At 36.0% G+C, this 27,369-nt stretch overlaps 1 protein-coding gene across 1 annotated transcript in view; it reads left to right on the forward strand.

Annotated features, from left to right (window-relative positions):
• The window catches only part of ABCG1 (ATP binding cassette subfamily G member 1), a 106,563-nt gene that overhangs the window by 45,237 nt on the left and 33,957 nt on the right, over positions 1-27,369 (forward strand). Inside the window, exons 4-10 of the mRNA XM_069065680.1 lie at positions 5,102-5,234; positions 8,899-8,949; positions 13,457-13,602; positions 19,574-19,697; positions 20,222-20,336; positions 26,733-26,881; positions 27,073-27,174. Coding sequence (XP_068921781.1) covers positions 5,102-5,234; positions 8,899-8,949; positions 13,457-13,602; positions 19,574-19,697; positions 20,222-20,336; positions 26,733-26,881; positions 27,073-27,174 — 820 coding nt within the window. The remainder of the gene's footprint in view (positions 1-5,101; positions 5,235-8,898; positions 8,950-13,456; positions 13,603-19,573; positions 19,698-20,221; positions 20,337-26,732; positions 26,882-27,072; positions 27,175-27,369) is intronic.

Genomic DNA, 27,369 nt, shown 5'->3' on the forward strand with positions numbered 1-27,369 from the left:
AATAACAACGGTGAAACAACCTACCAATGCTTTTGGGATGTAGCCAAAGCAGTCCTTAGGGGAAAATTATTTTTCTAAATGCTCCCATCAAATGAAGAAAATACACACCAATGAATTGGGCATGTAAGTTAAAGAAAATAGAAAAATAATAAATCAAAAACCCAAACAAAATACAAAGAAATTTTAAAAATAAAATTGAAGGAATAAAATGCCATTGAATTGAGTGAATGAAAAAGCTGATTAAAAATCCAACAAAATAGACAGTTTCTCTGATTATCATCAGGAAAAATCAAATATGGAAATACAGAAGTCACAACTATTGAAGAAGTAATAAAGAAGAATTTTAGAAAATATTGTGCACAAATTGTTAGAAATTATTGTACCAAATATATGCCAACAAAAATGGAATCCTAAAGTAAATGGATGGATATTCACAAAAATATAGACTTTCCAGGTTTACAATAAGAAAGTTTTTCAGAAAGAAAGTTATTCAGAAAAATATAAGTTAAAAAAGTCATAAAGGATCTCCCAAGGAAAAATATCCCCAGTATTAGATAGATTTACAAGTAAGTTCTATCAGTCAAAGAAAAAATCAAATATACATAAAATTATTTGCAAAAATAGGAAAAGAACATATTTGACTAACCTCCCATGAGTCAAATGTTGTGCATCCTGATACTAAAACCAGAGAAAGAAAATTGTACACCAATATTCCTACTGAATTTGAATAAAGGAATATTGAATAAATTATTACTGATTAGATTGCAACAACATATTAAACTATAAACTATTATACTTTATGCCAAGATTGGAGTTATGCCAGAAATGCAAAACTTTTTTTTATTAGGAAAACTATAAATATCACATATATCAGAACAATTAAGAATCAAATTATTATATCAATAGATGTAAAAATCCTTTGAGAAAATGTCATGTGTTTAAAAACAATAGCAAGTGCAAGAATAAACATATAATTCCTTAATGTTGTATGTAATACTGTGTCTATACAAAATGAACAACTAGCTTTATCTGTAATGGAGAAATGCTAGAGGCTTAGAAAGCAAAGATAATCATTGTCATCATTATTATTTGATTTAGTGCTAGAATTAGCTAAATATAGCAACCAGATAAGAAAGAGAATTGAGGGAATAAGCATAGAGTTTAGGAGTGGGGAACCTATAACCTGGAGGCCATATATGACCCTTTAGGCCTTCAAGTGTGGTCCTTTGACTGAAACCAAACTTCACAGAACAAATCCCCTTAATAAAAGGATTTGTTCTGATTACAATATACATAGCAACTGCAACAATGTAAATGGAAAGAATAATTACCACAACATGATAAAAAATGAATACTATGAAATTATAGGGAGCAAACTTAGTTCCATAGAAGATGAATGAGAACATACTTTCCCCTACTCCTTTAAAGAGGGGGAGTTCATAGCAATGGGCATGCATATAGTATCAGATTTATTTTTTTATAAATTCATTCACTTAATTTTTTTTCTTCTTCCTCTTAAAGAAATGTTTTTCTTATAAAAGATGGCTTTGGGGGAAAACCAATTATGATGGGGTGAAAGTGATGTAAAAATAAAAGATATCACTAAAATCTATTTTGAAAATTAATTGAAATTATTAATTACAGTAAAGCAGCAGGATATAAAATTAACCTAAAATTATTCAACTTTTTGTACATTCTCAATATACAACATGGCATCAAAATGATGACTGAATGTGTAAAATATCTGCAAGTCTAACTAACAAGACATATCCTAGATTTAATGAATACAATTTCTAAAATACTTAATAGAAACAAAGATAGACCTGGATACTTGTAAAAATATTAGTTACTCGGGCTCTGCCAATATAATAAAAGTAACAATACTACCTAAAGTAATTTACAGATGAATAAAAAACTTTTGTTAGGTACTTATTATCTTCCAGTAACTTTTCTAAGCATATAAGTGTTATAAATGCAATCAAGACAATCACTGACTTTAAGGAACTTAATAGTAGATGACAATACATATAAGTGTCCAGAAAAGGTTGTCAATTGACTTGTCCTTTCCAGTTAGGCACTGTTAATTTCATCACTGTTTTCAAAGCCAGAGTTTGAAAGTCATATTTGAAAGTATGCTTGAATTCCCAGCATTTAGCACAGTATCTGGAACATAGTGAATACTTAATAAATGCTTTTTGACTGACTGAAGACTTAATATGAGTGGCAGCATGATATTGAGGTGCCCAGAAGTTGGTAAGTTGTGCCCAAGTTAGACAAGATAAAATGAAAGCTTATCAATCACAAATAAAGATCCCAGAGACTGGGATCTAATTTCTAGGTGGTTAAGAAGGCTGCATAGCATGGAAGGGACCAGTTGTGTGGTGACCCTGGGGGGCCTGGGGCTGGAAAGATAATGTCAAATTTCATCAATCAGAGCTCAAAGTCTCAGGAATCTGCATGTAGGAAGACCAGGAGGATGAAGTATAGACATCATGGCATACAAATAAGACATGGCGTGGTGGGCCTGGATTAGATAAAGGTAAAAGAGAAAACACTCCAAGCAGCCAGAAAGAAACCACTCAAATATTGTGGTACCAGTTCAGATCACACCGTCTGATGTCTAAGATATATAGGCAAATGATAAAATATATTCTTAGAAGAGTCGTTTCCCAATTTATCAGGGAATTTGAACAGGCAGTTTTCAAAAGAAGAAAGGCAAACTATCAAACAGATACAGAAATTTTCCCAATCACTAATGATGAAAATTCAATTACAAATCATTCTGAACTTTTGGAGTTCTTTGGACCTCTTCATCATGCATTGCTTCCTCAGGAAACTCATCATTGGGAAATCTCATTTTCCTATAAGAATGAATCTGCCTGGTAGTCACTTGTCATCAGTACTTTCCGCCCCTCTGAATGGACCCTAACTGGAAGGTAGGGTTATAGGGTATAGGACTTCCTTTTAAGAAAGGGACTTGGCACAGTTTTCTCCCAATTTCCTATGAGCTCCATTGCTTTTGGACTTCTCCATTATCTCTCTGTGCTAGTTATTTTCCCCCCTTCCCTCCATCCCCTCCCCAGCTTTTCAGTTTCCTTTTGTGTATTGTCTTCCCTCATTAGATTGTAAACCCCTTTGCATGTAGGGATGGGCTTTTTTTAAGCTTACATTTTTATTTCTAGCACTGAGCCCAGTGCCTGGCAAACAGTAGGCATTTAATAAATGTTTATTGGTTTAATTACATATATGTAATATATATTAAAACACCTATATATATATGTACATATATATATAGTGCAAGAAAAGTCAAGCAGAACTTCACAATTTCATATAACCTTCCCTCTCCCATTTTTTTTCCTTTGTATTGCTTGGTAATATTTATTAAGTTCATAATAAATCATCAGTTAGGATGTTTTCCTGTGTGTAGCATCCATACTTCAAAATCTAAGTGAAGCTTTCAAAATTATATAATATATAGTGTCCTAAAAGACAGTGCAATTTTAAGCTTTTTAAACTTCCATAGATTATGTAATATATGTCATAATGTTATGCTTTATATATTAATTATAATAAGCTTTTAATAATTTGAGCTATTAAAGCTTATATAGCTTAAAACTACACTATGACTTTTTGGACACCTTGTTTCACTTATTAGCCTATATAATATCTTGTGTTTTGATAAAATGTTCCTTTTTCTAAGTGGAGAAAATAAAGTTACCTTGTGTACAGTTATGTGTATATTTATCAATATTTTGATACTTACTGGACAAATACTCATAGGATTCTTGGATCATAGGTTGAAAGCTGGGAGGAAACTTTAAAATAATCTATCCAACCTCTTAATTTTACAGATGAGGAAATTGAGGTCCAAAGAGGTACCTTTCCCAAAACTACTCAGTTGGTGACTCAAAGAACCAAGGTTGTAGCCTCAGTCTTTTGGCTCCCAAATCTTTTCACTTGAGCATGAGCTAAAGAGAATGAAGTTGGCTTAAGTTCATTTTCTGATGCAAAGGACCCCTTTGTAAAGGACTCAGAGGATCATAGCTTTTGGATCCTAGAAAGATACTTTAGAAGTCATCTAGACCATCTTCTTCTTTCTGCTAATGAGCTAAGGCTTAGAAAGATTAAGTTCCTTACTCAAGGTCACACATGTAAGATGAAGCAGTTAGGATTTGAATCTAGGTTCTCTGACTCCCAATTCAAGGATAAAACAGAGATTTGATTATGTAAAAATTAAAAGCATACAGAAAAAGGAAAAAAAAAGACTAGGAAAAGGTGGTACAATAAACATACCAGAAAATCCTGCCATCTATAATCTTCCATTCTCCTAGAGATAAATGGGAAAAGGATGTGAGCAAATTCTTGAAGAGAAGAAATATGAAATTACATGAAAAGGATGCCTAATAACAAGAGAAATGAACATTTAAACAACTCAGATATTAAATAGGAATGAAATTGAGAACTGGGTTTGTTTCATAGAATCTCAGATATTCTTATTCTCTACAGAGTTTAGATGATACTGAATAGTGAATTCCTAGTTGCCTTAGTTTGAAACATAGAAGCCACTACTTCATTTTTTTTTAAGTTGTCAAAGCACCAGTGAAGTTCATGCCATTTTCAGTTTTCAGAGTTATCTTCACATGCTGGCTGGGACTTACAAATCCTTAGAAGTCTTTGGGTCTAACTTTTGGCATGAACACAGAATCATACATTTCAATCATTCTCTGAAAGTATTATAAAAATCAGATGGTATCTATTTCATCCTTATGGGGTACATTTAAAGGCATGCACATATATCTGTTTAATGGATTTATTTAGTGGGAAAAGAAGAGTTCATTATGACTGACTATATCTTATAGTGAGCAATTTGCTTGATTTCACCTTCCTTTGCTATTCCTGTGTGTAACTTGTCATTTAAAACTATTCCGTTTCCTTTATATGATGCAGCTAGTAAAAAAACAAACAAAAGCAAACAGATAACCTAGAAGAATCCTCTCACTTTACTTTCTTTCTCCAGTGTTAGGTGACAAAAAGAAAAATGGAAGAGTATTTATTGTTTTAGGTTTTGGCTGACTGCTTTCTTTCCTTTTTTGCATTTTAGAGAGACAGGGATGAAAGGGTCAGTTCTCATCAATGGACTGCCTCGGGACCTTCGCTGTTTCCGTAAGGTATCCTGTTATATTATGCAAGATGACATGCTCCTTCCTCATATTACTGTGCAAGAGGCCATGATGGTAAGATTCTAATGTTTGCACTGTTGTTTTTTTTTAATTGCTGTCATCAGAAAATATTTATCAAGAATACAACAGTATATGCTTCTATACCAAGAAATATAATCTAGTCATATAAAGGGCAATGTCATTCTTCTAATCCCTCAGGCTCACAACCTAGGAGTGACACTATTTTTCACCCCTCCCCATATCCAATCCATTGCCAAGTTCTATTGATTTCACCTTTGCCATCTCTTCACCATCTCTCAAATATTCTCTCTTCTCTCCTTGGACACTGCTGCCCTTATTACCTCATGTATGGGCTTTTGTATTAGCCTGCTGTTGGATCTACCTGCTTCAAATCTCTCCCCATTCCAATTTTTTCTCCATTTTGCCACCAAAGTGGTTTTCCTAAAGTACAGATCTGATCATGTCATCCTCCTACTCAACAAACCCCAGTGGCTCCCTTTTGCCTCTAGGATCAATTCAAAATTCCATATTTGGCATTCAGAGTCCTTTATAACTTGGTCCTTTCTTACCTTTCCAGTGTCCTTACATCTTAACTTCACCACTCTTCAATATAATGACACTGACCCCTTGGCTGTTCCACAAAACAGGATATTCTGTCTCTCAGTTCCAAGCATTTTCTCTCCCCCATGACTGTAGTTCAAATTCTGAGTTTGATAGTATACACACACATACAGTACAGACTAGGAGATACTAAAAGATCCTAGTTCATTAAAGTAACAGAATTTATTCCAAGTTTTTCTGATATACGTTCTTCCTCATAGCATATAGAGCTATTCTTCAAGGAATTTTTTTATTTCATTCTATTATAAATGTGAAACTTGTGTTCTAAATCACTACAACTAGTAGTCTGCATTGTCAGAAGGTTCATTTGGGCCTAAAGTAGATCAATGGGAACTTGGGCATATAGCCCTCAGGTGAAATATTGAAAAGGAATAGTAGCCATTGTGAATTTAACAATTACTTAGGTACTTTGCACAAGACTTTGCTGCCAAGCACAGGAGATAAAAAGAATAAATGAAAACATAATCTCTGCTCTTAAGGAATTAGGAAGATATACCATTTGAACAGAGAAGTATAGATGATTGAGAAAGAGGGAGAGAAGACCACTAATAACTAGGGGGAAACAGTGAAATGATTCCTTTTTCCATTGTACCTATGACCCAGGTACCTACTGTGTTCATATTATTATATACATGCATTGTAATATCATATATTTGCTATGTGACTTAAAATGTAGATACTTTTTACTTAGTCTTTCAGAGCTACAGTTCTTGATTAAATCAAATACATGTTGAAGTTTCTGGTAGTCTAAAAGCTTTCAGTTTGATTCTCAGTGTTATTAATGACTTTTCTTGTAACTTTATTTGTATTGGTTAGGATCTTTTATATTCATTTGAAATTGTGATATATCCTGTCTTCCCTTAAGATAAGCATAAAATTATCTTACCTTTGATATTAAGACATGTTTTATTGTCTAAAGACTTTTAGTCATATCTCATTTTATTATACCAAATGAGGTTCACTCAGAGGTTAGTCAGTCAGAAGGCGTTTATTAAGTACTTTCTATGTGCTAAGCATTGTGCTAAGTACTGGGGATACAAAAAGAGGCAAAAGACAGTCCTTGCCCTCAACGAGCTTACATAATGGAGGAGACAATAAACAAATATGTACAAACAAGCTATATACAGGATAAATAGGAAATGATTGAAAGAGGGAAGGGAGTAGAACTCAGAGAAGTTGGGAAAGACATGCTGTACAAGATAAGATTTTAGTTGGGACTTGAAGGAATTCACAAAAACCTAGAGGTAGAGATGAGGAGGAAAAGCATTATAGGTATGGGGGATAGCTAATAAAAATACCAGGAGCTGAGAAATGGAGGGTCTTCTTCATATAAGGGCAAGGAGGTCAGTGTCACTGGATCAAAGTGTATACAAAAAGGAGTAAGGTGTAAAAAGATGAGAAAGGGGCTGGATTAAGAAATTATGAAGGATTTTAAACACCAAACAGAATTTTGTATTTTATCCTGGAGGCATTGGAGTTTACCATAGAGAGTCATTGGAGTTTACCAAGAAGGGGAGTGACTTGGTCTGAGCTGGGTTTTAAGAAATTCACTTAGGCAGCTGAATGTACTGGAGTGGAGAGGAGAGACTTGAAGCAGTAGATATATTTCAATGATCCAGGAATGCAATGATGAGTTCCTGCACCAGAGTGGTGAGACGGGTTGTATTGGAGAGCTGTTAGGAAGGCAAAATTCATAGGCCTTGGCAAAGGATTGGATATAGGGGGTGAGAAATAGTAGGAGTGAAGGATGATTTCCAGGTTGTTAGCCTGAGGACCTAGAAGGATGGTGTTGCCCTATATAGTAATGGTTGTTTGGTTGTTGTTCTTCATTCTCAAAGAGAACCAAAATGACATCACTATCTTGGAGTCAAGTTTCAGTGTGTCTGACTGACTGATTAGACCAACACAAGCTCGAAATGCTCTACCACAGGTCAGGCACAAATAGTCCATGCAAACATTGGGAGTGGATACTCTAAATTCTCGCATCCTGGATTTCCTTTGAGCTGTTTCAATTCAACTTTACTCATATAGCACAGCATCTTCTCTGATGTGGACACGCCATGCTGAGCTGTCCTCTGCCAGTATTTCCCATGTCGCAAATCAATTCCCGAGTTAAGAGGGACCTTGAGAGTGTCCTTGTATAGCTTCTTCTGACCACTATGTGAACACTTGCCCTGTGTAAGTAATAGGGAAGTTAGGAAAGGGAAGCGTTTGGGGAAAAGATAATAAGTTCAGTTTTGGACATGTTAAAATTAAGATATCTATTGGACATCCAATTGGAGATGCCTAAAAGGTAGTTGGAGTTATGAGATTGCATGTCAGCAGAGAGATTAGGGCAGGATAGGTAGATTTGAGAATTGTCAGCATAGATATGGTAATTAAACCCAAGGGAAATGACAAGATCACCAAGTTAAGTAGGGACAAAAGAAGAGGCCCCAGGGAGAACCCTGAGGGACCCTTCTAGTTAGAGGACATGACCTGGAGAAGGATCCAGCAAAGGAGATAGAGAAGGAGTGGTCAGACAGGTAGGAGGAAAACCAAGAAAGAGTGGTATCTCAGAAACCTGGAGAGAGGAGAGTTTCAAAGAGGAGAGTCAAAGGCTACAGAGAGGTCAAGAGAATGAGGATTAATAAAAAGTTAAATAACTTGTTAAGGTCACACAAAATAGTGGCAGAACTGTGACCAGAACTCAGGTTTCCCATATGCTGATACGTCCTTGGCTTTACAAATGTTACATTTAAATTTTCTATTTTCCATTTACCTCACTGAAAAATTAAGGTAATTTAAATAAGATATCTGGAAACCCAAGATATTGATTCCTATTCTATAACAAACTTTATTCTCTAATAAGGAAATAGACACATTAGATAAGAATGTAGATGAAACAAGCAAACTCCCTGAAGTTTTCTTTTTCCCCTCCCAATCATTCAATTACAACAAAAGCAATTGATTTGACTAGGGGCACAAGTTGTTTCCTGTAAATTGTGTGTGAGTCTTTCATGGGACCTTTTATTTGTTTTGTTATTTAGAGTTTGGCTCTTCTAGCTACAAGCTGCTTTTAGATAACCTTCTCAGGGTTGCTTTTGTCCTGTTTCAGGTTTCTGCTCATCTAAAACTTCAAGAGAAGGATGAAGGCAGAAAGGAGATGGTATGTATGTCTTAGAAATGAATCTTATTAATATTTTAAACCAAATTAGGCCTTTTATTACTATAATTAATGCCTTACTGTTGCCTAGTATTCATTCATAATTACTTGGGCTCAAAGAAGACAGAACAATGTCTGGAGAGTATTATGACTTCTTATAACCCAATATTAATAACACAAAAGTAACAAATAGGTAATAGGAAATGATATTTGCTTTTGAGTTCAAATGGTCAATAGATGTCAAACTCAATATAAATAGTATGTATGTTATGAATTTTAGCTTTCAAACTAAATGCATATCCATATTAACACTATTTTTAAAAAGACTAACAACCAAGACCAGTAAAAACTTTTTCTCAAATGCCCTATTATCTTCTTTCTTCTCATATTGCTTTTGGGGGGGGGGTTGCCTTTTTTTTTTTGGAGGGCAATTGGCAAAGTGACTTGCTCAAGGTCACACGGCTAGTTTTTGTGTTAAGTGTCTGAGGCCACATTTGAACTCAGGTCCTCCTGACTCCAGGCCCAGTGTTCTATTCACTGCACCACCTATCCCCTTCTCATATTGCTTCTTAAACAAAACTGGAACCTTACATGGTATCCAATAGTTTTTTGGAACTATCAGATACTTTTAGTTTCAGAAATGAGATCTACTCATCTCTTATCTTACCAGAGACTTCTTTCATATGAATGGCTGGAATTGAAGAGGAGGGGAGGACAGGGAATAATGTTCCAGTTCAATTGCCTTTCTCCTAACTTTGAGGGAAATTTTCCATTTTTTTCTACAGGTACTCTGATGACTGTACTTAGTCAATATTATGCTACATGCAACAAATAATTTTAGGTTTTCCAAAGATTGAATTCCCAAAGACTGTGTTCACACAGACAGTATAATCCTTGGGGTAACTTCTAAGAAGATCATTTTGTCCCTGGAGTATTGTCCCACCTGGAGTTTATCCAGGATCATGTACAAAATAAAGCTTAGATATAGTTTGTGCTTAACTATGGGTAACAAATTCTTCAGGCCTCATAGAGGCATTCAGTGTAGAATATGGATATTGAGTATGGGGTAGTTTTTATTTCATTTCAAAAAAAAATACACAAGATGTTATGAAATCTCAGGAGTCAGTAAACAAATACAGAAACACAAAGCACATTAGGTCCTCCCAAAAGGAAACCAAATTTGGGATTGATGTCAGCGCAATAGTCTGTGATTCTGGTGAGCCCTAAAAATCTCCCCAAGGCTTAGTTCATCCAGTGGTTTAGAATCAGTTGACCCCCAAAGACAGACATACAGTGGTATCTACTGAACAAGCAAATTCCTTTTTTAGTCTTCCTCTATACAAAATACTCGTTGACTCTACTTTCCAAATAGGATAAAGTACAAGAACTAGGAGGGCTGTCCTTTTCTTTCTCCAGAGAGCATGATACAGTGTGATATATTTATATCTCTTTAGAATGTCTGGTGCCAGAATTCTGAAACATCAGAACCTTTGAACTTGGACAGCTCTATTGATGGTACTGTATAGGAAATTTGCCTTCTCTGGCTAGAAGGCTAGATTCCAGAATCATGCTACTGGGAGAATTCAGTCTTTCTTCTTTTTACAGAGAATTTTGAGGTTCAGGAAGAATGTCTTTGAACTCTCTTCTCAGATCACATGCAAGGACATTGTTTTCTGCTTCTGCTGCAATTCACTATTAATATTCTCCCTCTTTTCTACCTCTTTTGCTGTACTCAAGAAGGGGAAAGATGAGGAGCAGAAGCATCTACTGTGCCTCAGGCACTGTGCTAAGCACTTTATAAATGGTTTTTTTTTTTCATTTGATTTTCACATCAACCCTGTGAAGTAGGTGCTATTGTTTCCCCCATTTTATCATTGAAGAAACTGAGACAGACACCATCTGTCATGCTGTAGCAGCAGGGCTACACGAGCCAATCCCTAGGCTTTCAACAGAACTCAATTCTATGCCCTCTCTTTCCCCCAGCACCTCCCAGACTAAAAATGACAAAAAGATATTTGTAAATAGCATTTTATTTTTTCCAATTACATGTAAGATAGTTTTCAACATTCATTTTTTAAAAGATTTTGAGTTTCAGATTTTTTTCTCCTTCTCTTCCTTCCATCCCTCTTCCCTAAAACAGTAACAAGCAATCTAATATAGGTTATATGTGTAAAATCATGTAAACGTATTTTCACATTAGTCATGTTGTAGAAGAATAAACAGAACAAAAGGAAAAAAGACACACACCCACGGACACACAAACACACACACATACCACAATGAAAATAGTATGTTTCAATCTGCATTCAGACTCCACAGTTCTTTCTCTGGATGTGGATAGCATTTTCTATCATGAATCTTTTGTAATTGCAAATGACAAAGCTCAAAATCAAGGAACAGGATGGTGGTGAGGAGTCATAATACTCTGTACTTCCACAGAGTTCAGCCAGAGAACTAAGGCAAAAAACTTTATGAGGTGGTATAGTTAAGTCTGAGGAGCAGAACCCAGCATCTACAATTGGCCAGTTCTGTCTCTCTAGAAATCAGTGCAAGGGCATAGACATAAACTGGTGAATTTTTATTGCCCATTATGAGAGGAGCTTGAGACAGCTTTGAGATCCCAAGGAAAGTGCCAAAGCAGGAGTCATAAAGTGAGGAATATGGAAAAATAATGAAAAATTACTATAATTATCAAAGATCTCAAATGGAACAAGCTCAATTAAAAACCTTGAGAATAATCAGATATATCAACATGGAAGGTATTAATAACACAAGCAAAGATGGCCTACAGAAGAAGGAAAATTTCAAGCATCTATGAATAAGTATTGCAAAACAAACAACAAAAATGAATCAAAACCTTTTGAGGCATAGAACCCTGTGGATTCTGAAGAGAGCATGGAACATAGTAAATGTTCCTGAATAGCATAAAAGAGAAATATGTGACCTCAAGGTCACATGTGGCCCTCTAGGTCCTCAAGTTCAGCCCTTTCACTGAATTAAAACTTTACAGAACAAATTCATGGCCTCAAAGCCACAAGTTCCCCATCTCTGTCCTATCCTATACTCTTAATTAGGGCTTTCTATTAATAAATGTTTTATAATTGATAAATAATTTTGATGTTTCTGTAAATGCTGTTCTTAATGCTGTATTTGTTGTCTCAGATGTACAACATACAGTAATCTCTCAGGGAGACAGAAATTTTAAATGAGGAATCATTCCATCCCTCATGAAGACAATCAAACTAATTAGATACAAACATAAATCACTATAACGATTATTAAGAGGAATCTTAATGAAGAGAATTTATTTAATTCATCTAAAAGTAATAAATTCTGGAAAGAGAAAGTATAAAGGAAGAGATTTTTGTTAACATCTTCACAGGAAAAAGTCTCAATGTAAGAATAAGAATTTGGCTTGTTTGCATTTCTTTTTCCTATTTTGTCCTGTATGAGTGAGATACAGCTTAGAAATATTTTCTGCATTCCATTACTGAAGGAACATTTTGTGCCAACTGTAAAAAATTAAGAAACCCCAAATAGTATTCTTTCCTGTGAGTTCTTTCTTTTTGATTAACTCATCTCCTAGTTGAAATAACATAATTGCACTCTAGAAGTAGTACCTGGAGCACTTGACTGCAAGGACCTAGATTATTAGGGGCAATGACAAACTACAAAATACACTATCAGACTTTCTTGTGCCCTTGTTAAGGTTGCATATTGTAACTTATCCAGATGTGATCCTGTTACAGATGACAATGAGGGGTGACAAGGTCTTTCTGCAAATTCCATTTCAATTTAATTCAGCAAGCATGTATTAAGTGTCTGCTGTATGCCAGGCACCCAACTAAGTACTGGCTATACAAAGATAAGATAGGTCTGTCATTAAGAAGTTTCTATTCTGTTGCAAGGAAACAATTTATTTGTCTAGATAGATAGATAGATAGATAGATAGATAGATAGATAGATAGATAGATAGATAGTAATTTCCAAGGGATAGACAGTTCTAAGATGAAGGGCAGTTTGTTAACAATAAAACAGGGGACCCAGAGATAACAGTAGGAGGGCAGGGAAAAGTAGTATGGGCATATGTGTTTTATTGAGCTGAAATGTATGATTATTAAGCTAGCAGGCGTTAATGTTTTTAAACAGTATTGGCTTTTTTAAAATTTTTGTCAATGAGTATGAGTAGTTCTTTGCATGAATGATCAAATTAAGTCACTAATCTGAATCAAGAAGTATGTACAATTCACAAATATGCATCAATGTTGATGTGAATAATGTGGAGATTCTGTAGCAGTTTTAAGGAGCTTTACATACTTTACCTTTATTAGAAGAGGAATTCACAGACTAAAAGAAAGTTAACTTGAAGGTTTTGCAATAGAGAAGGCTATGTATCCCTTGTGTAGAACATAACTAGTAAATTAATCATGCTTCCCATATTTTGACTAAAATAAATATTACAGTTTGAATGTGGTAACTTAGCACTCATTTTATTGAATTAATCTTCTAGGTGAAGGAGATCCTGACAGCTTTGGGTCTGTTGTCCTGTGCTAACATAAGAACAGGAAGTCTTTCTGGGGGCCAAAGAAAGCGTCTTGCCATTGCCTTGGAATTGGTGAACAATCCACCTGTCATGTTCTTCGATGAACCTACCAGGTAAGTTAGAAAAATCTGTTGTACCTGAGAGATTTCTTATAAATACAACAAAGACACAAGTACCAGTTCATTTTTCTATATTACATTAAGATTTCTATGAATTTGTCCCTATTCAAAATACTCCCTATATCTGTCTTTTGTAAATTGATTATAAGGGAAGAGAGAAGAAATGCTGCACAAATATTTCATTTAATCCTCACAATGACCTGTAATGTATGAACTGTTATTATCCATATTTTAGGTTCAGAAAACTGAGGCAGATGGAGGTTAAATGATAGGAGAAATTAAATAGGATAAATGTCAATTTTACTTTGGGTTTGAAAAGTGAATCTCACAAATACAACATGGAAGAAGCATAGTGATCATCCAGGTTATTTGTTTGAAGAAGCAAAGGACACTAGTTAGATAGCTTTCTCAAAGAGTCTTGGAGGGGAGTAGAAGGGATAGCTACAGAGAACAGTAGTATCAAGAGAGGACTTTTCTTAAGGTTAAGGAAACTTTGATGTGTTTGTAGGTATCAGTTTGTAGTAGTATCAGGGAAGAAAATAATAGAAATTAAAGATAAGGAGAAATGGGGATGATAGGAGGGTCAGTGGAGAAGATGGGAGGGAGTGGGACCAAAGCTGAAAGCAGAACAGGGGGCTCTTTGACTTTTTTGGGTCATGAACCACTTTAGCAGTGTACTGAAGTCTGTAGTCCCTTGCTCAGAAGGCTCCTTTTTAATGTATGAAATAAAATAAATAGGATTACAGAGTAAAACAATTATATTGAAATGTAGTTACCAAAATATTGTCTTGTTTTTTAAGTTCACGGACTCCCAGTTAAGAACTCCTGATGTGAAAGGATTGGCCTCAGCAAGGAAAAGAGCCACCTTTTCATTGGATTCAAGAATGAAAGACAAAATAGATGTCTAAATGATGTAAGGCAAGGAGAAGAGGAAAAGAGGGAACTCTCAGATAATGGCATCATTTATTTTAAATTAAAGTATGAAGTGAAGTCTTCAACAAAGAGGCTATAGGAAGGGACCAAGAGAGATGAGAAAGGTTAGAAAGTCTATATGGAGATTGGGGGAGTGAATTGATTAGGGAGGACTGGAATGATTGTCATGTTTCAATGAAAACCCTGTTGAAATTAGAAAACATAATTTGTGGTGGACCCAATAATGGTTTAGTGATTTATTCCAGCTCCATTCAATAGGTGAATAGGAGCAAAGGAGACAGATGGTAAGATTAATCCAAGGTTGGGATTTGGTGAGATGGGAATAGTTACAGGACAAGGAACAAGGGATTTGAGAGTAGAGGATAGTATAAAGGTAACTAGGTTCATCAAGGGATTGAAAAAGGAAAAGAAGTAGAGCCAGTTTAGGGGTGATGACCTAGAAAGGAGTTAAAGGGTGATGGGAATGGAAATCACAGCACAGGGTTCAGGGTTATAAGAAAAAGGGAAAGAAGGAATGATAAAATATTATAATCAGATCAAAAGAATTTTGGAATTCATGAACATGGAAGCAGAATATTTATATGTGATGGCAAAATCAAAGACATGATCATTTCTGTGTGTAGCTGAGGCCAAATAGAAGAGTCTTTGGAATGAAGCAGATGCAAGAACCGAGATGTTAGGGTATTTGAGGAAGCATCTGTATATATGTCAAAGTCCCCTATTATGAGAGAAAAGTTAGAGTGGAAAAAGGGACTCTGGGCCAGTCATGAGGAAAGTAGAATATCCTCATATTAGATGGATTAAGGGTTCACTAGTATCTGTATTGGATGATAAACATAGATAGTATGATCCTCAAAAGAGAAGTAACTGAGGGAAGGTAGTGGAGGGAGAGTCTGGAAGTGGCATTGGGGAGCAAGGCATATTCTAGCTACTACACTACAATCAGTGAGTAAAGTATAACTGTCCTGGAAGGAGTATAGTGGGAAATAGTCTCTTCAAAATGGAACCAGGTCTTCATGAATGCCAGGAGATAGAAGGAATGAGAAAGAGAGGGTTTAAGATGATAGGAAGCTGGTTAACTATGAACCAGACATTTTAAAAGTCCTATATTAAAGGGTCAGAGAGATCTGGAATGAGATGTTTACTTTGAGGGGAATAAGAGTACAGGATAAAGCAACTAGATTTACACGTCAGCAGTTGATGTGGGAAGAGTTTAAGATGGGTAGATGTGGGATCATTGAGAAATGAGTCCAGGTAGAGTAAAAAATTGTTGGAAAGAGGTCTGTTAAGGGATAATTAAACTGTCCTTCTGTAAGTCTCAATATGATGGTAGGTATTAATGTGTCTTATGAAACTCCAGTAGGTCTACCACACAGCAGGATAGAACAGAAGTAGATATGGGGACTTGGTCAGGAATTAAAGGTGCTAAACATACACTGGAAAAAGTTCTGGAGATCAAAGAATAGGGGGACATGTGACAGGTCTTGTTGAGGGGTGGGCTACCTGGGTCTAGCAACTGGAAAAAGGCTCCCTGGGTTAGGGAAGATAGGTAGATCTTATCTTGGATTGTACCCTCTATAAGTTTGTTGATATCACCTGTCAGCCAACTGACTCTCCCTGTCACTACAGAACTGGAACTAGAGATAAAAATAAAGATATTTGGAAAGTAGGAAATAGTTGGTAGTCTAAGGATTGAGCTGAAGAAATGATTTCCCCGGTATTTCCCAGTCCCCTCAGGAGACAGCAGATTTTGTGTGTTGTGATCCTTTGTCATCAAATGCATCTAATGAATTCTTATCTGTAGGTAGCCCACTTCTAGAAGTTAAAATGTGTATTACCCTCATATACTGACTACAACAGAAATTATTTTATAATATACTTTTGGAGGCAGGTCTGCCTGCCTGGCAAGTTATTAAAGAACTTCCCCACCTTCCTATGCTAGGATTGCTTGAAATTTTCTTGGTCCTTGATTAGGCTAATGTCTCTGAATCACCAGGTATTTTGCCAATAAAGATGTTAGAGAGTAGAGAAAAAGAGTATATCAACATGCTTTATTAACTTCTGATTTACATCATTCATTTCTGCCAGATTTTGAGTTACAAATTTTCTCCCCATTTTTTCCCTACCCACCACCCCAAAATAGCAGTTCCACAGGATATCCCCTCCTCCAATCTGCTCTCTCCCATATTTTCTCCCATACCCCTTTCAACTTTTCCAGTGGATCTCTATGCCTCAATGCCTGTATATCTTGTTTCCCAATTACATGTAAGATAGTATTAATAACAGTGTATATGTATATATATATTTATTTGAATATTTGATTTTAAAACTTTCAATTCCAGATTCATTCCCTTTCTTCCTCGTCACCCACCCTTACTGGGAAGATAAGCAGTTCAGTTTAGGTTGTACACGTGTGGCCAATGCAAAACAATAACATAGTAGATACATTGTAAAAGACTGACTATATTTCCCTCCCTCCTGTCCTACCTCCCACTTGTTCTATTCTCTACTTTGATCCCATCCCTTTTCAAAAGTGGGTGCTTCCAACTTCCCTCCCCCCCAGCCTGCCCTCCCTTCCATCATCCCCCCTCTCATCCCCTTCCCCCCCTACTCTCCTGGAGGGTGAGATACCCTATTTAGTGTGTATTTCATTCCCTCCTCAAGCCAAATTCAATGGGAATAAGGTTGACCCATTCCCTTTTACCTTCCTATTCTTCCCCTCCATTATAACCATTTTCCCTTGCCTCTTCTGTATGAGATAGTTTACCCTAATCTGTCTCTCCCCATCTCCTCTCATTATATTCCTCTCACATCTTAATTTCACCTTTTAAGTATCGTCCCTTCCTGTTAAATTGGTCCTGTGCCCTCTATCTATGTATACCTGTACACATATATACATATATTCACATATGTATTCATATGCCCATATACCCTCATACATAGACATATATATATATATATATATATATATATATTTCTAATCCCTTCAACTACTGAGAAAAGTTTCATAAGTTACAATTATTGTTTTTCTATGTAGGAATGTTAATAGTTCAACTTTGATAAGTTCCTTATGATTTCTTTTCCCTGTTTACCTTCTCATGCTTCTCTTGCTTCTTGTATCTGAATGTCAAATTTTCTATTCAACTCTGGTTTTTTTCAGCAAGAATGCTTGAAAGTCCTCTATTCCACTGAATAACCATATTTTCCCTGAAACATGATACTCAGTTTTGCTGGGTAGGTGACTCTTGGTTTTAATCCCAGCTCCTTTGACTTCCGGAATATCATATTCCAAGCCCTTCAATCCTTCGGTGTAGAAGCTGCCAGATCCTGGGTTATCCTGATTGTGTTTCCACAATATTCAAATTCTTTCTTCTTGGCTGCTAATAATATTCTCTCTTTGGTCTGGGAATTCTGGAACCTGGCTATAATATTCCTAGGAGTTTTCTTTTTGGGATCTTTTTCAGGAGGTGATTGGTGGATTCTTTCAACCTCTATTTTGCCCTCTGGTACTAAAACATCAGGGCAGTTTTCTTTGAGAACTTCCTGGAGCATGCTTTCTAGGTTCCTACTTTGGTCATGGCTTTCAGGTAGTCCAATAATTTTTAAATTATCTCTCCTGGATCTATTTTCCAGGTCAGTGGTTTTTCCCATGAGATATTTCACATTGCCTTCTATTCTTTCATTTGTTTGGATCTGTTTAATAGCATCTTGATTTCTCATAAAGTCATTAGCTTCCATTTGCTCCAATCTAATTCTGAAGGAATGATTCTCCTCAGTGAGCTTTTGAGATTCTTTTTCCATCTGGCAAATTTGGCTTTTTAAGGCATTCTTCTCCTCATTGCCTTTTTGAGCCTCTTTTGCCATTTGAGTCAGTCTGTTTTTTAAGGTATTATTTTCCTCAGGCTGTTGACTCTCATTTCATAATTTTCTTGCATTTTCTCATTTCTCTTCCCAATTTTTCCTCCGTTTCTCTTATCTGCTTCTTAAGGTCCTCTATGGCTTGTAACCAACTTGTATTTTCCTTTGAAGCTTTTGGTACAGGAGTTCTGACTTTACTGTTTTCCTCCTGTTCTATGCTTTGTTCCTCTTTGTTCCCAAAATAGGAGTGTAATGTTGGAATCTTCTGTCTGCTTTGTTTCCTTTGCCTGGTCATGTTGCCTCTCAGTCACTTGACCCCTGGGCTTTTTGCCCCAGTAGGATTCTGCCACCAGACAGGGGAGCTTTCGTCCCAAACACTGGGGTTTTCTTAGTTGCCAGAGGTATTAGATGGGTACCCTCTCTGAAGTCTCCACATGCTCTGACAAGCTGGACACACACCCCAGCATATCCAAGAAGATTAAAGGAAGAGCAATTACCCCTCAGACTGGTGCTTGGTCCCCCTACACTCTGCAGCCCAGGAGCTGAAGCTGCCACATGGCTCTGGCTGGCTGTTCCAGTGTCCCAGCAGTTTCTCGCCCGGCGTGGGGGAGGGGGGGAGGGAAGCCACGCACTTCCACTTACTGGGTCCCAAAGTCCAGACTGCACTGACCTTTCACTTTGTCCTTCGCATCTGTGTGTTGATAAATCTGGAAATGGCCACAGCTGCTGCTGATCTGGAGTCCCTCTGGCCGGTGGCTGGTCAGGTCCGCCCTGGGGCTAAAACCTAGGTGTGGGGCTGGGCTCGGCTCCCAGAGCGCTGGATTCCTGCAGGCCTTCCAGGCTGTCCTCAGCAGGAGGTTAGCTTCTCTGTGTCATTTTGTGGGTTCTGTATCTCCAAAGTTTGTTTAGAGTCCCCTTTTCACATGGATTGGGGAAGGTGGAAGCCGGAGCCATGGGAAGGTCGTGTTTCTACTCCGTCATCTTCTATATCAACATTCTTAAAACAAGGCACAAAATGGTTCTTGTAACATGATACCATAACACTTAAGGCCACTGACCTTCCTATAGCCAGGAGAATAAAAGAATTCCCCTCTCAACATCCAGCTCAATCTTCTGCTTTTCTGGTCATTATGATATCCATAAGTTTCTTACCCTTTCTTTTCTTCTCTTTCAGTGGTTTGGACAGTGCCTCCTGTTTCCAAGTTGTCTCATTGATGAAAGCTTTGGCTCAGGGAGGCAGGTCCATCATCTGTACAATCCACCAACCCAGTGCTAAACTGTTTGAACTATTTGATCAGGTATACTTCATACTTCATTTTACACTATATATGTGTGTGTCTGTGTGTGTGTATACATATATATACACATTCCTCAAAGTTGCATTAATATTTATCATCTTTTTCACTGACATCATATGGTGCTTTGGTTTTGTTCATAACTATAGTTTTAACTTATTTATCTCTATCACCTTAAAACAGCATAAGTTGACAAATATTTATTTATTGAGTTGGATCAAATTGAAATGCAAAATCATAGCAAAATTGTACGGAGTGAAATGGTTTCATATTGCTGCTTTCAAAAAAAATATACAAAACTATGTTAAAATGATCAAAAAACAGTTGATCTCTCCAGTCTTCTAGTTTGAGGCATTTATCCCCTTAGGCTTTCACTGATAATTTTTATGGAAAATAGAAAGCCCATCTAAAGATGAATTGTGCAAAAAAGACCTTTCCATCCCTTCTGTTACATAGAGAAAAAGGAGCATCATACCACCTTTTCTTCTCTCTTCTCATCTGCTCTTTCATTTTTTTCTCTCTCTCAGCTTTATGTCCTAAGTCAAGGACAATGTGTATACCGGGGGAGAGTTTCAAATCTAGTACCTTACTTGAGAGATTTAGGTCTAAACTGTCCAACTTACCACAACCCAGCAGATTTTGGTAAGTATGAAAATTAACCCTTTCTTTTGTTCATTTTTACTCTCTACCAGTGAGAAGAAACAGAACAACAGTAGCTTCTATATTGTCAGGTTTTTGTACTTTTACCTGAAGACCCTGAATCTGGAAAAAATAATTTTCTTATCCTTGAAGCTTTGTCCTCTCTAGCCATGTAAACTATTTTAATGGAGCATAAGGGTTGGGGCCAATAAGCTTGGAACTATGGTGCATGTGGAAGAAGTGAAGAGCCTCCTCTTTCCAGCTTAATGACCTCTTCTGTTTAATAAGACCCTAGGAACTACTGCTTCCAAAGATTTGGTGCCTCAGTGTCCCCTTTTACTCAACAGGCCAAAATTCAACAATCTGAATGAAAAGAGATTTCTGTTTATTTCTTCTCTCAAAATGAGAAGATAGATAGGGTGTACTTTATGACCCTTATTGATCTAGCAAGACAATTTGAGATGATATTTTTGGTTTTTATTTCTTTTTTCAGGGAAGTGGCAATTGCTTTAATCCCACAAAGCATCAGTTTGCCAAAGGGTTATCACTCTATTCTTACCTCTGAATATTCAGGGTATTTTTTTAACACCAAGTGAAGAAACAACTGACATTAGTACTTAGTTATCAAAAATAATAAGTTTACATCCCTATTAAAGTGTTCTGTCAACAAGCCCTAGGTCATTGGTGGTCATTTCAGGCTTCTGTTTGTGAGATGGCTAGAGACTTTTCTGAGTCCACTGCTTCTTACTACAAAGGAGACCTAAGTTAGAAAGCCATTACCCACTTTGGGTCCTTTAGACTATTCATAACAAAAAGACTAATGCAAATCTATGCCTGATGTTGCTAAATGTAGGTAGTGGTTAGAAAATTATTTTCCAAATGAGTTTGCACAATAAAAGATTTCACATAAAGAAGAACCTGAAATTGGGGACATTCAAGGAATGGCAGAAGAGATAGAAAAAATGGAAGATATAATTGCAAAAGGTTATAATGCCAATATTCATAGAGTAAAGAAGAAATATGGAACAAGTGTACTGTTGTTCAATTCTTTCAGTTGTGTCTGACTCTTTGTGACACCATTTCTTCACTTTTTTAATCTTTTTTTTCACCCAATTATATGTAAAACAATTTATAACATTAAAAAATTTTTTGAGTTCCAAATTATCTCCCATTCTCCCTTACCTCCTCCTTTATTGAGAAGGCAAGAAATTTGATATAGGGTATACATGTGAAGTCATGCAAAACATATGTCCATTAGTCATATTGTGATTATTGTATTGCTGAGAATAGCTAAGTCATTCACAGGGGTTTTTTTTTTTTTTAAGCAATCAGGGTTAAGTAACTTGCTCAAGGTTACACAGCCAGTTATTTCTGGGTGTGGTGCTGAGTGTCTGAGCCCAGGATTCGATCTCCAGGTCGTCCCAACACTGGAGCTGGTGCTCTTACTCACTGAGCCACCTGGCCGCCCCTAAGCAATTGGGGTTAAGTAACTTGCTCAAGGTTACACGGCCAGGTGTTTCTGGGTGGGTGCTAAGTGTCTGAGCCCGGGATTCGATCTCCAGGTCTATCTCAACACTGGAGCCGGTGCTCTTATTCGCTGTGCTACCTGGCTGCTCCTAAGTCATTCACAGTTGATCATCCTACAATATTGTTGGTATGTAGATGCTTCACATCTCTTCATGTAAGCCTTTCCAGGATTTTCTGAAAACATCCTGCTCGTCATTTCTTATAGCAAACAGTATTCCATCATAATCATATACCACAACTTGTTCAGTCATTTCCCAATTAATGGGTATCTCCTCAATTTCTAAATCTTTTCTAGACACAAAAAGAGCTGCTATAAATATTTTTATACATGTAGGTCCTTTTTTCTTTTTTTGTAAATTATTTTTGGAGATACAGACCCAGAAGTGGTATTGCTGGGTCAAAGGGTATGCACAGTTTTATAGCCCTTTGGGCCTTGTTCCAAATTGCTCTCCAGAATGTTTCAATCAGTTCACAATTCCATCAACAGTGCATTAGTGTCCCAATTTCCCCACATTTCCTCCAACATTTGTCATTTTCCTTTCCTGTCATATTAGCCAATCTGATAGGTATGAAGTGGTATCTAAGAGTGATTTTAATTTTCAGTTGTCTAATAGATAGTGATTTAGAGTGTTTTTGATATGACTAGGGATAGCTTTAATTTCTTCATCTGAAAACTGCCTGTTCATATCCTTTGAGCATTTCTTAATTGGGGAATGACTTTCATTTTTTTAAATTTGTCTCAGCTCTCTATATATTTGAGAAATCAGACCTTTATCAGAGAATCTTACTATAATTCCCTATGCCCCAGTTTTCTACTTTTCTTCTAATCTTGGCTTCATTGCTTCTGTTTCTGCAAGCCCTGCTAATTTAATGTAATCAAGATTATCCATTTTACCTTTCCTAATGCTTTCTATCTTTTGTTTGGTCATAAGTTCTTCTGTTATCCCACTTAGGGTTTTCTTGGCAGATGCTGAAATAGTTTGCCATTTCCTTCTCCAGCTCATTTTACAGATGTGGAACCTGAAGCAAATTGGTTCAAGTGACTTGCCCAGAGTCATATAGGTAGTATGTGTCTGACATGAAATTTTAACTCAGACCTTCCTGACTCCAGGTCCAGCAATACTGTTGCATACTGCCACATAGCAGTCTCAGTTATTTATAGTAGCTCTTAAACTCGGGGAGTGGGGGGTACTCTTTAAATGGAGAATGGCCAAACAAGTTTGTTTATAAATATTGTTTCTAAATATGACAGAATAAAATTATGGAACAAGAAATGATGAAAGCCTGGTTTCTGAGAAATGAGTTCAAGTAGAACCAGAATGTGAAAACAATATGATAAACAACTTTGAAAGATTTAGTAACTCTGATCAGAGTAATGACCAACTACAGTTCTGGAGGACTCATGATTTTTAAGATGCTACCCACACCTTTATAAAAGTGATGGACTCAGCATGAAGATTGAGACTTTTGGGGGGAGGAAAAGGGGGACATGACCAATGCAGGAATTTGTTTTATTTGACTATCATGTTTATACCAGGAGTTTTGTTTTTCTTTATTTCTTTGTGAGAGTGAGGGTCAGATGGGAGGAAGAAAAAAAATAATTTTTGTTAATTTAAAAATTTATTAAAACATTTTTTCACTATTTAATTCCCTGAAGTTTAGTTTCAAAGAGATGTATGTATGCATAAGTATAAATATATGTGTATCTACATGGTTCAAATATACATAGGTACACATAAATATGATGGGATATATATTTTATATATCTTCAGAACAAACACATGCACATATATGTATATGCATACAAGTTTATATACATACATATATACACATATATATACAGACACACTACAAAAACACTGAAGATAACCCTTATCTTTGGCATATAAAACTTAGTTTGTTTGCCTGTCTGTTTTTCCATTTGTTTAATTGCCAAAGCCTTGCACTTACCTCACAGAGTTGTTATGAGGAGAAAATGAGATGATATTTGTAAAGTACTTTGCACAGTGCTTGGCACTATAGAAATGCTAGTTATTGTTATTGTGGTTGTTGTTGTTTATTTCTACTAATGGGGAAATCTATTATGCTTGTACATGAAATAGAGATTTGGTTATTTTTTTTTAATTGTCAAATAATGTGTTTTGTCTTTTTCAACACACTCTAGACTTTTTGTGTGTAGCATTTAACTCATTCATTGCTATTTCAAGGCACTATTCAATTTTTGAATATAAATTCCTCACTAATAAAGGCAGGCTTTTTGTTTCTCCCATAAATCTTCAGCATGGTAGTCTTCATTTGGGTAAAAGATTTGTAGATGATTGTTGACCTAAAATTTTATATTGGTCACAAACACAAATTTCATACATTCATTTAAAAATGATTTTGAAAGTTAAAAGGTTGAAAATTCTTTCCAGGGACTATGAATAAAATGAGAATAAGATTATCACAAACCTTATTAATTGTTTATACTTGCAACAAAAATATATAAATTTTTGAAATGTATAAATCTTGGAAAGAGCAATTGTAACTTTTTTTCCTTTGGTATGAAACTATTAGCAATAAATTCATTGATAAATTCAATCAAATTTAAGTTATTTTATAAATGTTATAAATCAGGCACCACACACTGAAAAAAATAAATGTATATTTTATGTCATTATTAGCGAATTTAGCACAAATAAAATAAGTACTTATTGTTTTTTCATATAAATGGAACTCCTGAATAAATTAGTTTTACATGATGAAGATACTGAAAGTAATATGGAAAAAGGATACAGATTAAGAAAGTAAATTTTTCTATGAACTATGGATTTTGTCAAGCAAATATTTTGTGAACAGAACTATCTTTGGAAGCAAACATATTGATGATACTAACAACATGTGATGTATATATTCTGTTAGTGCTTAAAATGTCTTTTTGTGTGATTGTATCAATAGGGTTTTTGGCAAGCATATTTTCAATCAACCAGTGAATTGATAATCATTTATTAAAGACCTACTATGTACTAGGCACTGGGCTAAGAGTTAGGGATACAAAGTGAGGCAACTCTCAAGGAGCTTACAATTTATTCTAATTTTTGGTGCATGTTTGGCCACCTGTGGATGTAACCACAGAGATATATTAGATTAAAATGATCATTGTCCATTTTTCTAAGAGGAAGATGTTCTTTGTTTGATGTCACCAAATGGATCATTTCCTTGGGGAATAGACTGGCTTTTTCCAGAGCTGACTGTAGAATATTGAGGTCTCTGGTTCCCACCTCCTGCCCTCAAACCAATGGAGTCCACCTATAAGGACTGTTTGCCCCAGGAAGGGTTTCTTTTGGTTGCCTAAGGCACAAAAGTTTCCAGTTATGTCTAGGACCAGATGAGCTTGATGATTTATTTCAAAGACATAATAAATGCACATGTTTTCTTTTAACAGAGTGAGCTTAATGTTAGCAAAGTTTAGGATGTGAAGGCTGATAAATAGCTAATAGACATACTGTTTATAGAGAATTCCTCTATTTGGAGACTATAGAAGGCATCTGTATTTCAAAACAAAAAGAAAATTGAATCATTTGATTAGAAATTAGGATTATATTAAAGGATGTGTCCACCAATATTCTCTGAAGTAAAGTGGTTGATTCTTTATCTATTGAGTTAAGAATAATATATTAGGGGTGGCCAGGTGGCTCAGCGAGTAAGAGCACCGGCTCCAGTGTTGGAATGACCTGGAGATCAAATCCCAGGCTCAGACACTCACCACCATACCCAGAAATAACTGGCCGTGTAACTTTGAGCAAGTTACTTAACCCCGATTGCTTAAAAAAAAAAAAGAATAATAGTGATTTTTGCCAATAAGGGCTTCTCTCGCAGTTAATCTAGGAAGATAAAAATAATTTGGAGTATAATCCATGTCCCTATAAAGAAGAATTAGCTATTGGGGAATTAAATTCTACATTCTTGATAGATTGTCTGTTGAATTCTCACATCATTTTTATCTTCCCTGATATTTAATCTAACTAGTCTATTTTTGCCTAATTTTTTTTTTAGATTTTGTTTTTTTGTTTTTCTCTTTGGGTTTACTTCTCATTTTATTATTAAGGTATCAGAATACTAGCAGTGATACCTCAAATAATTATTAGGGTTTTTTTAATTTGTAGACTTGTTAGCTAGCCCCTTTTTATTACCAGATGTATTTTTTGAAATGACACATATAGTCTAAGCTCCAAATAAACTGTCCAAGTTGCCTGAAGATAAACAACACATGACATAATGGAACTGGTAACTGTTTGCAGTTTGAGTCATATAGATGATATCTTCAAGGGTATATACCCCCAAACATTTATTATGCTGGAATAAACTGGAATATATGGTTCTTTGGTTGCAAGTTTTGTTTTCAGCTTTTTGATCTAAAATGAATGTTGATTGGTGAATAAACTTTGCTAGATTTTATCTTGGTTGATGCCATTTTTGTGCACTGGAGTTTGAAAAGAAAGCCATGATTTCTTTTGAGAGAAGTGAGTTGCTTGGAAAGGTATAAGACATACCCCTGAAAGGGAGTGAGCTTCTAGAACAGCTCCTAGAAAGGAGAGGGTTGGGGGTTGTCCAGGTGTATTTAAATAGATCCTCTGGTTCAGGGGATATGGACAACTCTTCTTGCCCACCTTCTTAATAAATCCTGTTACTTATAAATGATTTTGTTATTTTTATGTAATGTGGAATCTATATAATTATTTTAAAAACATACATGACTTTTCTTCTTTCCACTACAATAACAATCTCATTATTTGTAGTAGTGAAATGTCCTTCATACAAATGATGTTAGTATATCTATGAATATTCCTAGGCATCCTGTGACTCACCTTCATTTCTAAATATTTTATTTAGTAATGGAAGTTGCATCTGGTGAATACGGTGATCAAAATAGTCTCTTGGTGAGAGCCGTGCGGGAGGGCATGTGTGACACAGAATTCAAGAGAGAATATGGGGGCGAGGCTGACTTGAACCCTTTCCTTTGGCACCGGCCCTCTGAAGAGGTAAAACAGGCAAAATGATAAAGGGGTTGCAATAGGTAATGTCCACTTTTTAAAGTGGGAACAAGAGGGAAAACTGCATGCTATATTGTATGCTCTGTTGCTTGTGGCAGTGTTTCTTAGCCAAAAACGAATGAATAAACCAAAGCTTCATTTTGGAATTTGACTCTTTGTATTCTCTTCTGTTTCTTCAGAACTCCATCTCTTCTGAAGGCTGTCACAGCTTCTCAGCTAGCTGCCTCACTCAGTTTTGTATCCTCTTCAAAAGAACATTTCTCAGCATCATGAGGGATTCTGTAAGGTTACTTTATATTGCTCTTATACAGGAGAATTCTGTGTGGACTTTTTAATAATGTCTTTCAGAATGTTCCTATACTTTGAATAGGCAGATGAGTTGTTGTTTAATGGTGTCCAACTCTCCATGACCTCATTTTGAGGTTTTCTTGGCAAAGATACTATAGTGACTTGCCGTTTCCTTGTCTTCATTTTAA

This window comes from Petaurus breviceps, unplaced genomic scaffold, assembly GCF_028583685.1.
Source record: "Petaurus breviceps papuanus isolate PSGF00001 unplaced genomic scaffold, PetGlider_PUasm1.0 90700, whole genome shotgun sequence".
NCBI lineage: Eukaryota > Metazoa > Chordata > Mammalia > Diprotodontia > Petauridae > Petaurus > Petaurus breviceps.